Source organism: Phalaenopsis equestris, unplaced genomic scaffold (genome assembly GCF_001263595.1).
Source record: "Phalaenopsis equestris unplaced genomic scaffold, ASM126359v1 Scaffold000246, whole genome shotgun sequence".
NCBI classification, from domain to species: Eukaryota; Viridiplantae; Streptophyta; class Magnoliopsida; order Asparagales; family Orchidaceae; genus Phalaenopsis; species Phalaenopsis equestris.
This window is the reverse complement of record NW_018164688.1, coordinates 126,580-138,777: the sequence shown is the minus strand read 5'-3', so window position 1 is coordinate 138,777 and position 12,198 is coordinate 126,580. Positions and strand designations below refer to the sequence as shown.

Below are 12,198 nucleotides of genomic sequence, written 5' to 3'. Positions count from 1 at the left end.
AAGAAATTAATAGTAACACAGGAGAGAATGAAAACGTCAGAAAGGAGTCTCAACTTCCAACTAGCGAGGAAAAGGCACTAATGTTTCAAATTGATCCCATGAGAGAAACTGCAACCGGATTAACATTTGCTGTCCTAGAAGATAGCGAGTCCGAGGAGCCGATACTAGAAATGGGGCAGCACTTTTGAAAGGAATTGTTTTATGTATTAACTGACAGTTTACCTCCTGAGTGGTTACCATCGAGTGAACGCCAACATGCTATAGATTTTACTCCAAAGTCAGCTCTTCCAGACAAGTATGTATATCAAATACACCCAACAGAGTGCGAGGAGTGAGAGAAGCAAATTACAAATTCAATTGTTTGACACTTGGTTCGTGAGAATACTAATCCACATGCAGTTCCATGTTTGATTGTGCCAAAAAAGATGGCTACTTATTCTATCAAGAAGCACTTTAGAATGACATTTTTTAGAGTTGCATTGACTAAATGGAAGAATAAATTTTTACACTGTCATCCAACTCGAGCCAACTATTGTGTTGCAGCAAGAATACTGCCATTGTCAGTTCTTGTTTGTCGTCCCGCCATCATGCACACTACAATTCAACAGACATCCCTCCTTGACATTCGTGCCACACTGTTTCATGGTTTTCTTACTGTGTTCAGTCAGAAAAGCCACCGAACAACATCTATCCTCCTCCAAATATCATCGATCGGCCGTAGTTTCATTCCCTTACCATTCCTCTACCTCCTCTACATCAGACCAGCTTCCCAACCGTCTAGGAGCCCTAAATTGGTGTCAGTATTACATCAAAGTTTCTAACTACATATTAGCATACAAAATGATGAACCTAGTTAATTAATTTTAAAATCAACAGTGAGCTCTACAGATAATATGGCAAATAAAAACCAACTGCAATTTTATAATATATTAATTCACACCATGAACAGGAACTTCATAATAAAAAATATGTAACCACACTTACCGCAGGTTATCTTTCTTTGTTCATTTGCAAATACCTTAACTAGTTCACCCTGCAATTGGAAATCAGCCGAGCATAAATAAAAAAAAACAATTGCATCAACACAAATAGTAAAAGAACCTATTCTAAAGTTCAGCTCGAGGGAAGCCAACTAAGAATTGTAAGAAAAAGATCTGCAATAAAAATAAAAAAAAACTATCGATCCTAATATAACTATGCCTTGTATCATACCAAGAAATGAAATTAATTCAGAAGAAAGACTAACAGTTGCTTGTAAAAATTGACATGAAAGAAAAATGATGAATTAAAAAGGATGACAAATTTAAAAAGGTTCATGAATTAAAAAGCAAGATCAATCATTTTAACTATATCAAAAAGGATGACAAATTTAAAAAACTATAATAAAGGTTAACAAGTTAAGTTACCACATGTTAATTGCATTTTATAAGTTAAGATGCTAAACGCCAAATGATGAAGTGTTAACTGTTCTTGCTTCCAAAAATGGGTTTCAAATCCCATGAATAAAGATTTCAGGAACATTGAGATTCACCAAAGTAATGCATAATTTCTGAAAAATGATTATGTACAGGTTTTATTATCACATTGTAACATTCAAAGTGCTTGAAAGGACAATAAAAACAGTAACCTTTTTTTTAAATGTGCGTAAAAGTACATGGAATAGTTAATATGGTTGAAACAAGTTTTGTTCATTATGAGTGGAAATTTGCTTTTGAGGCTCATACTTTTACCCCCAATAACCCCATGACACTTTAGGGTATCATTTAAAATATTTTTTATTGGATATGTGGGCATCGAAAAATTCACACCGTGGACTATCGCATGAGAGTTTTGTGTAGCTCCGAGTCAAATTATCAGGAAAAAAAAAATAGATTTAGATAAGACACTACTTAGAAACCATCAATCTTTCCTCATTTCTTAATTTTTGTTTTTTTTTTAATTTTTTTCTTTTTTATTTAATTCATATATTAAAAACTAAAGTGTATATTTTTGTCATAATCTTTTAATCATACTCCTTGAGTTTTATGTCATTCAATCACGAGCTTGTAAATTATTTGTTCAACACTGTGCAAGAACCCAAACAACATGTGTGTCCACCATAGTTAATTTTGATGTTTCGGAGGCATTGGCTTTATCTGTTCACAATCCACTACAATCGAGCAATATTGGTGGTGGTCAAGATGTTTCGAACCCGAGTTGCATGACATCACGTTAGTAAATACTCCATTTCAATGATGTTCATTTGAATTGATCGTGAGAAGTCCCATCCAGGCAAAATTAATGTTCGAACGCATTCGTATAGTCTATTTAATGAACATGCAACTTTCAGGCATTTTTGACTATGCTCAAGGCAATTTGGATCTGATTCACATAAAAACACATATGTTGCCTTCAACCGGATTCGCTCAACGTGACTTGTGAAACATATATTAGGATCAACAATAGAATAATGCATCATAAATAAAATAAAGCTAGTACCTCATAAGCTTAGGGTACATTGGGAGTAACAACAAAAAATGGGATTGAAAAAAAAAATGGTCAACTAAAATGTCATTTTAGCTACACTTCAACTAGATAGCTAATTTTTTCCACTAAAAAAAGCAACATCTAGTACAGGCATAAAATTCTCATATATCAAAGATGTGAGAGAAGCACAAAAAAATTTAATGTACAACCACATTGTGAAACTTTTTGAACTAAAAGACGAAACCAGTCTCTCACAAAACAAAAAATAAACATTAAATGATCCAGCATGAAGCATGCAGGATACATGCACATTTGAAAGTGAAATTAGATGTTAAAGGTTGTTTGGGATTTCTTTTTTAATTTTGTTTTTATTTTGTTTTGTTTAAGTTTAGATTTAAAACAAAATCTATTTGGATTATTATAACATGTTTAGTCTTTTTTTTTTTACACTCAAAACTACTTTTAGATGTTTAAAGTGTTTTTAAAAATAAGCTATTTTATTTTTAAAAATAAAGAATAAAAACATAAAAAAATGCACTAAAAACACATTTTTAAAATAAAAGTAAAAAGAAAAAAAAAATCCCAAACAATCCTAAAATTCTTACAAATTTCTTTTCTCCTCATTTTATGTTAAAAAAAAGGAATCTATACCTAAGATGGAGGTTAAGCATATCCCTACTAGTTTATTCCATATAAAAGTTAAATTACAATATTTTGCTCAAAGCATAAAATGATGAAAACAAAAGCAAGAGCACCAAAAAAAAAGACAAAAAATTAATCTAAAAAACATTAGATTTTCCTCTACTAAAATAAGGATAACCCACTTAGGCACATTTGAAAGTGAATTTAGATGTTAGGGGTCGTTTGGGATCACAGCTGATTTTTGTCTTTTGTTTTTATTTTGTTTTGTTTAAGTTTTGATTTGAAACAAAACATATTTAGTATCTTATAACGTGTTAAGATTTAAAAAAAAAAAACACTCAAAACAATTTTTAGATGTTTCAAGTATTCCAAAAATAAGCTAATGTATTTTAAAAAATAAAAAACAAAAACATGCAAAAAATGTGCTATACAAACACATTTTAAAATAAAAGCAAAAAAAAAAAAAAACTCAAACAAAGCCTAAAATTCTTACAATTTTCTTTTTTCCTTCTTTTATGTTTAAAAAAAGGCATCTATACCTCTGATGGAGGTTAAGTAGATCCCTGCTAATTTATTCCATATAAGAGTTATTCTGCTCAAAGAATAAAATGATGAAAGCAAAACCTAGAGCACCAAAAAAAAAGATAAAAAATTAATCTAAAAACATTAGATTTTCCTCCACTAAAATAAGGATAAAGCACTTAACATGACTAGTGATTCCTTGATTATGGTCATTAAAATTAGCATTCAAAGAACTTTGAAATCTTTTGCGTGAATTCCATTAGCAAGCAAATGTGCAACACAGTTACTTTCTCCTACTATGTGATAGTAGTTAGCATGTAATGAAGCAACAATCTTTGATAACCTAAATGAAGAGACAATTGACCAATCTCCACCTCAATCAAAATTCAAATGGTGTTATCCATGAATTGCATGAATATACTTCAATAATTTCTTTGTTCAGTAAATTTTCCATCTACTTTTTATTGTTTTCTCAATGAAAAGATGCCTGACCAAGCTCAATGCTTTCTTATAACTCCTGTGGTATTAGGTAGGACAAGAGCGCTTCTTAAAGAAACATCACTAAATCTTTAGATTGTAACTATATTATACAAACTTCTTTAAGGAGACCAGCCAAAAGTTGAGCCAACTAGTGTTCAAATTGTACCGTAGTACCACGAGCAAATACTTCCATGAGATAAAAGAGCGAGATGTTGATGAAAATTTATTGGTAAAATAATGGGATCATTAACTTTAAAAGCTGATGATCAAGTATGAACTCCAATAAAAATTTATTAATGAAAAAAATTTCTACCTCACATGAAAAAAAATGTGTCCATCAACTGGAGCAAGCTTCCAAAAGGGTTTATTGAAAGAGATCAAGTAGGACCAGTAAGTGGGTGCAACAAATAGATATTCCAAATTTTAGATTAAACTCTTTGTAATGGTAGAATGACCAGGTCCTTCAAAAATTTTCCATTCAACGTATTTACATAACCACTCCACTATTATTTAAAGCAATGACTTCTATCTTGTCGTGGCGCTACATCAGGTATGAACCCTATCATGAGCTTCCCATTGAGGTCCTCTGGTGCATCCAACAAGCACTCCTACGAGTGTTCCAATGCACAACCAGCTCATGCCACTACAAAGTTATTTCTTTTTCTCATGCTTGCACATGCCAAATATGATTGTTGTAGATCCTTCTAGAGCATCAATGAGCATCTGTCATTATCCTTTTATAACCACCAGCCACCTCTAGGAACGACATTATATTTTCCCATTCAAGATCTATTCCAGTCATTTCTTTTAGGTTGCCCTTCTTAATGCTCCTCAACGCCACCTATTTTTGCTCAGCTATCTTCTTTCTCGGAGGTTCATAGAGTTTCAGCGGTTCTAACCATAGGCTTCAACCAATCCAATCATCTCCAAGGTTCCTTCCTCTTTGGCTCCTAGGATTATGATGTTCCCTTCTCATCCAGTCTCACAATTCCCTACTCCAATTGCTCATCATTTTTTAGGTTCCCCCGCCTTGTACTCATAACTCTCAATTTTTTGCTAATACTGTGGGTGGATTGTTAGATCCAATGTCCATTACAATCGTCACTGCTCTTTTATCAAGCTGAAGACTCATGTATTCAAGTAAGACTTGCCTTTCCAAGACAAGCTTGCTCTTATTTTCATTAATCCAGAGATCATTTAACTTGATCGAACATTCACATTCAACTTTGTTACAAAATTCTCTTTAGATAGTCCCAACATATACAACATTATCAAATTCAGGTGAAATTTGCAATTGATTGATGAATTTTCAGTTGGTCTATTTGATCATCGTCATGTTATTATTAAACCTTCTTTGAAGTTGGGTTATACCAGGCTTTCATCTCACCATACATACAGTAACTCTTCGATAGGAATGTTGAAGTGATATTTCCATTTTGATGCCTCCAAGAAACTACCTATCACCCCCGTTTAGGTAGTTTTTTCTAGGTTATGCCTTCATTACTTCAATTATTTAACTGTATATTCATTGGGATCTACTTTTGACAAACATTTGCAAATTGATGCTACTACCACCCATCTTTCCAGGCCTTTTGTGGCCCAGGTCGAAGTGAAAATGGATGTTACTCTCCTCTTCATAAGGAGGTAGAGATTGATTTATTATCTAGTGGTTAACCGCCAAATGTTGAATTTTACGGCATCCTCCAATAATGCCTCTCTATAACATTTTCAGACACATCTACTCTTATTACTCCAACACCCATCCGGATTAAAAAAAAAAAAAAACATTTCTGGAAGCTGAATCTGATGTGCTCGCCCAAACTACTCATTTGGCTTCCGCATCTACAACTCTTACAATTATTGTTGATAGTGATACTCCCGCTTTAAAAATTTCTCTCTACTTGATAACGAAAATAATAGGAAAAATAGTGGAAATACAAAATCAAACTTTTATTAATATTAAAATAAGGTTACAATATGACTCGAACAGAAAATAACAACACAAACTCAAAACGACACAAGCAAATACTCCTATATGCATTCCAATGGGTGTTGGAGGTCGGCGAGGTGGGTCGGATGGCCAGTGGGGATGGAGACAACAACAAAATGTTGGTGACAGCAAAGGGAAAGGTAAACACACCAGATGGAAAGAACTTTAGGTGGTAGGCAGCGGTACCGGCGTGGATAGGAGGAGCTTGAATGGAGCTATGAAGGTGGGTAGCGGTAATAACCAGTAGAAATAAGGAATGGTTGAGTGTCGGGGTAATATAGGAAGAATTCAGAAGCTGGGGAGAGGGAAGGAGAAGGTCTAGAAAAGGTAAAAAGGAAGGATACAATCACCACCTCGGAAAGGATACAACCGAAGCACCATCAACTCCTCGGATACAGTCCACGAAGAGGAAAGAAATTCCACACAGAAGATCTGAAACTAAACACACTCAAAACTACCTCCCACACACAGAAGGGACATTTATTTATAGCCTCCCATATACACAAAAAAGAGGTGAAAAAGTCACTAAGAATCCAGAAACTCTTTTCTGAAAAGGACCAATGTGGCAGATATGCGAAATAGGCCCACTGGATCGCGTAAATTCGCAATCCTTCCTTTCCATCGTGCGGGATCGTCGTTGTCACTCGCGATTCTGCTTCGTGATCTTGGCTTCACAATCGTTTTTGTGAATGTTTGCGGGATCCCTTCTCTTATGTGAATTTCTCGCTTTCGCAAATTCTTGTAGGGCTTTGATCCTGCGAGATCGGAGTGCCCTGAATTGGGGTGCAGTTCAAGCACTGGTAGCACCTGCGTCAGTCTTTGGGTTCAGGGAGCTTCGACTTCATTAGTCAAAGCTTCTGCTTCGTTATCAACCACCTTCGAGCCCATTGGCGACTGCACTGTCGCCTGAGGAAGTTGAGGGTCATCCCAGCTTCCATATCAATCTTTCCTTGTAGGCATGTAGACCATGCCTATACTGATGAATCTTCTAAAAGTACCCTATGATCAGTTCAAACCAGCATGCAGTGAGAGCAAATTCACCCTTCTCGCACGGTGGTGTTGTTGCTGGTACGACATTGTCCTGACATAATCTTGATTATATTTGTCCAGTATCGGGGTGGATGTCTCGGTCTGCTCGTTTGGTGTCATTACTAAATCCAGTTCTACTAACGTTGTTCTGCTTAAAAGGGATCATGTGACCTCGTGCTCTCTCAAATGAAGAAGAGTGTGATTCCCGTCCTTGCTGAAAGAATCTTTTTATATTCAACGTGCTGAGTCCTTCAATCATATTGCCAAGCTCGCCCCAACAAAAGGTGGAAGGCATCCTTACGGACCACGCCACACCACACCTGGTCTTGTAACTTGCCTCAAATTGAAAATTTTACCAAGCATCTTCAGCTGGTTGTCACATCCCAAAAGAGCCCTTAAGAGAGGTGGACAGCCCATGACTTAAATACTGTTTTTCGGCCCTACATCTAGCAGATGTGGGACTATTTGTCCGTGACATTCTTCTCCACCCAATCACGTGACGCTCTCGTCACAGATCGGCTCTACCGAGGGTCCCACTGGTCCATGGAGAGTTCACACACCTAGCAGGCAGTAATCTCCTCTGATACCACTTGTCACCTCCCAAAAGAGCCCTTAAGAGAGGTGGGCAGCCCAGGACTTAAATACTGTTTTTCGGCCCTACACCTAGCCGATGTGGTACTATTTGTCCGTGACACGGTGCTAACACATTCTTTACCATGTGTGTCGACCTAGCCGATGTGGGACTATTTGTCTGTGACACGGTGCTAACATGCATCTCCTTCTTCAACCTCGTCAGTAAATATGGATGGAAATGTCTTTGCATTGCAAGTCCTAATTTCTTTACCATCTGTGTCGACGACACATTCTTGTTGCTTTCGTCGTTGATGATGAGGCTGCATACATTTCCGTTCACTATGCAGTGAGCGTGGAATATGTTGTGTCGTAGCCATTACGAATCTCTCGTGTCCTCGATTTGTAAAAGTCATTGAATCACGAGCGTCTCTCCTTCATCTGGAGGAAGCTGATACTCCTCACTCTGTTCTCGGCTTCCTAATCATCGTTATTTTCTTCTACGATTCCTTGATCTTTGTGTATGACCATTCTACTCGTCAGGCAGTTGGAGATAATGTGACCATAGCCTTGGCATCGATAGCACTTCCTGGCTAGCACCGTGCCGAAGGAGTTGCCCTTCTCTTATTTCTTCACGCTTTGCTCCGTAGTGTGGTTCTCCTGTCAGTGTTTGCTTGTCTCATGAGAGATCCTTGTCAGTCGTGGTAATTGTAGATGACACCCTGCCTAAAGATTGCTACTTGAAAGATGATTGTTTTCAACTAGGCTTTCTTGTCTTTCCAGCTTCAAAGCTAACGTCTGGACATCTCCTAGCGCCTAACATGGTTGTAGTTACTGATGGCGGGTTTCAGTCCCCCAAGATATTAGTCATCGTATGTTCCTCTGGCTCCATCAGCTCGCATTTCATCTGAAATTGGTTGAATTGAGCAGTGAACTCTTCAACTGAGAGATCCCTCTACTGCAAGTTGTGGACTTTTAGGAACATGTCCTAGCAATAGTGGAGTGCGAGGAACTTTTTCTACATTACCTTCTTCATCTTTTCCCACCTAGTGATATTTTCATTGTCTTCTCTTTTCCTCTGCCTCTACACATTTTCCCACAATAGGGAAGAGCACTTCTTCAGCTTAGCGACATCTATCTTGACCCATTTGTCTTATGGGATATCTTTATATTCAAAAATTCTTTCAACCAACTGTAGTCAGTCAAGAAACTCATCGGGAATCATGCTTCCCTCAAATTCTGATTTTCTTTTGTGTTTCCACTATTTTTATTTGTATCAGTGCTAGCACATACCCTAGTCCCATCCTAGGGTTCCCTAGCATCCACTTCCACCCAAATTTTTTCTTTCGATTCCCAACCTTAGTCATGCTACCACGAACAGGTACACCAGACGACCCAGAAAGAGATTTAGTGTGCAATATGTCGTATACAATGGAGATTAAAAGAGCTACATGACGAAAAATAAAAGGAGGTTACGTTCATCTGTGATCGATAGAGTAAACGAGAAGACAAGGTGAAGAGATGGATTCATTCCACATGCAAGATCATAGTGACGGGGAATAACATCCACATCGTTTTGGTAAGCAATACACAAGTAGGACGAGAGAAGTGGCTCCTTATTGAGGTCAGAGGGACTATGACCTCATCTATCTTGACCCATTTGTCTTATGGGATATCTTTATATTCAAAAATTCTTTCAACCAACTGTAGTCAGTCAATAAACTCATCGGGAATCAAGATTAAAACAAGGTTACAATATGACTCGAATAGAAAATAACAACAAAGATCAAAACGGCACAAACAAACACTCCTACATGTATTCCAATGAGTGGTGGAGGTCGGCGAGGTGGATCGGATGGCTACTAGGGATGGTGATAGCAACAAAATGCTGGTGGCAGCGGAGAGAAAGGTTTGGAACCGAAGGGGGAACGAGTGGGAAGGAAATTAGGTGGTCGACAACAGTAGCGGGGTGGATGAGAGGAGCTTGAACTGAGTTAGGAAGGCGGACAACAGTAATAACTGGTAGGAAAGGGGAATGGTTGACTGTTGGACTGACAGACAAAGAGTTCGGCGGCTGGGGAGAGCGAAGAAGAGTTGAGAAAGGTAAAAAGAAAAAATACAATCACCACCCAGAGAGAATAGATTTGAAGCACCACCAACTCCTCAAATACAGCCCAAAAAGGGGAAAGAGACTCCACACAGAAGAACTGAAACCGAACACACTTAGAACTGCCTCCCTCACACACAGAGTACAACTATTTATAGTTTCCCACACACAAAAAAAGAGGTAGAAAAATCGAGAAGAATTGAGAAACTCTTCCCTGAAAAAGCCCGGTGTGGCGGATACGCAAAATAACCCCACTAGATCGCACAAGTTCGTGATCCTTGTTTTTCCTTTATACGATATCACCCGCAGTCACGATCCTTCGTGTGGTTCCCTCTCCCGTTAACGCGATTCTGCTTCCAGATCTCGGCTTCACGATCGTTCCTGTGAAGGTTTGTAGGCTCCCTGCTCTCGCGTGGGTTTCTCTCACTTTCGCAAAATCTTTTGGGGCTTCGATCCCATGGGATCAAAGCACCCCCAAAATTGGGGCGCAGCTCAGCACCTGGGAGAGTTGTTTTAGTGCCAGCGTCACTACTATTGATGAAGATGTTGAAGCTCTTAATTCATTGTATCCTCTTGATTCTAATGGGAGCATTTTGAGTGACGACACATTAGCAAGGTCAAAACCATTTGTAATTCAAAGTGGGCAATCACCAACCCTAAAATTATTTTTCTTTAATATTATAAGGCATGCATTTTTTTAATATTATAGTTTTTTTGTAATCCCCCCTCAAAAAATTATTCGCCTGAAACTACAAGAAAAAAAATCCATTTTCAATATTCCCTAGAGTTATTCAGACAGGCGGGATTTGACCACCCTCAAAAGGGATTTAGACAGGCGGGATTTGACCACCCTCAAAAGGGATGCTAGCTCTACCCCTATACAATAATGAATAGAAGGTATAAAACCTTATTCATTAGACAAAGGAGTAATAAGAAAAAATTTATCATCGTTCTCTGTGTTTCCCCAAGCTTTAAACTAAGCAGGTTGATTGACCTTGCACCACATATCTTCCTTTTTTCCCAAGCACTTTTCTTTACTCTTTCACAATTGTTGTTAGTCATCTTTTCTGTACTCCTATCCTTTTTTATAATAAAATTATGCTTAATAAAAAAGCATTGATGCCTATTTTTTAAACAGAGCATAGGTTTAGTGTTCATACCTTAATTTCTAACAATGAGCTCAAATACTTTATGCATACTCCTCACATTGATGCTCATTTTTTGAAAATAAATCAGACATGCATTTCCAATTGGCTCATTTATTAAGGGTTTAACCACTACAATAACCTCTTAAAATTGTTAATTGGCCTTCCGTTCCTAATATATATCCACAAGTTCACATTATTCCTCCCCACTTTTGTTGCATCAAGTGATATCAGAGGAGGCGTTCTCAACAAAGAATCATCAAACCATTGTTTTAATGCTAGTCATAGAAATTTATTTTGGAGACACTAACAGAATATTGGACCAACAAATCCCCAAATATCAGTGCCCTTGGGCACCGGAAAAACTACCAATGAGAGAGAATGGTGAGATTATGATGATAAAAGTTTCTCACAAGAAATAACCGATATTCTTACTAAAGATGGTGAGATCATGTATGAGTACTCTAGTGTAAACCTGTGGGCAAAATGAAATTCATTAATAAGATAATTGCAATCAAAGAGGTCCTCCCAACGAGGGAAATATTGAAAGAGGTTAGGGAGGACAAAAAATAAGGGCATAGTTGAGTTCATTGTAGATGAAAGAATTCTTTGTTGGAGAAGGATGTAGAAAAACTTAGCGGGATTGATTCAACCTGAAGGGTGAAACATAACATACAAACCACGTCCCAATCACATTGAGAAAGACATCTATATTTCAGAAGACAAAATTAAGATATATTTAATGTAATTTTGATTATAAATTTTGCATGAAAACATGTTCAAATTAAGAATATAAAATCTGTACATCCTTGTAGTAAATTTTAAACTCCCTCTTAAATTTATAGAGCTTTTCCATTATAAATTCATTGTGAAATCAGTGCAGAGCATGAATAAGAATTACTCTTTAAAATTCCCTTTTCACAAGAATTCTTGATGAAGTTCAATTACAGAAAACATACTTACTCGGCCTTAAAAAATTTTAGGAAACCATGAGATGGCCAAATGTAGGAGTGTTAAGAAAGGGAAGATGCAAGGGAATTCGAATAGTAGATGGACATCATTGATAATCATGCACTGAAAATCCTAATAATTAAGGTATGCAATGGTTGGCACGTGCTTGACACACATGGAATAAGTATTGATCACGGCTGACAAAGCATCTTAACAAATAAAAATAAAATGAAATACAAACGCGTGTCCTAAGACCTTAACAACACACACACACACACACACACAGATATATATAT

General features: G+C 37.1%; 1 protein-coding gene across 10 annotated transcripts in view; it reads right to left on the bottom strand.

Moving 5' to 3' along the window:
* Positions 1 to 12,198, bottom strand: part of LOC110024098 — a 93,976-nt gene that overhangs the window by 40,749 nt on the left and 41,029 nt on the right. For all 10 annotated transcript variants that reach the window (XM_020723847.1, XM_020723849.1, XM_020723853.1 and 7 more), the window contains exon 16: positions 985 to 1,033. In XM_020723847.1, coding sequence (XP_020579506.1) covers positions 985 to 1,033 — 49 coding nt within the window. The remainder of the gene's footprint in view (positions 1 to 984; positions 1,034 to 12,198) is intronic.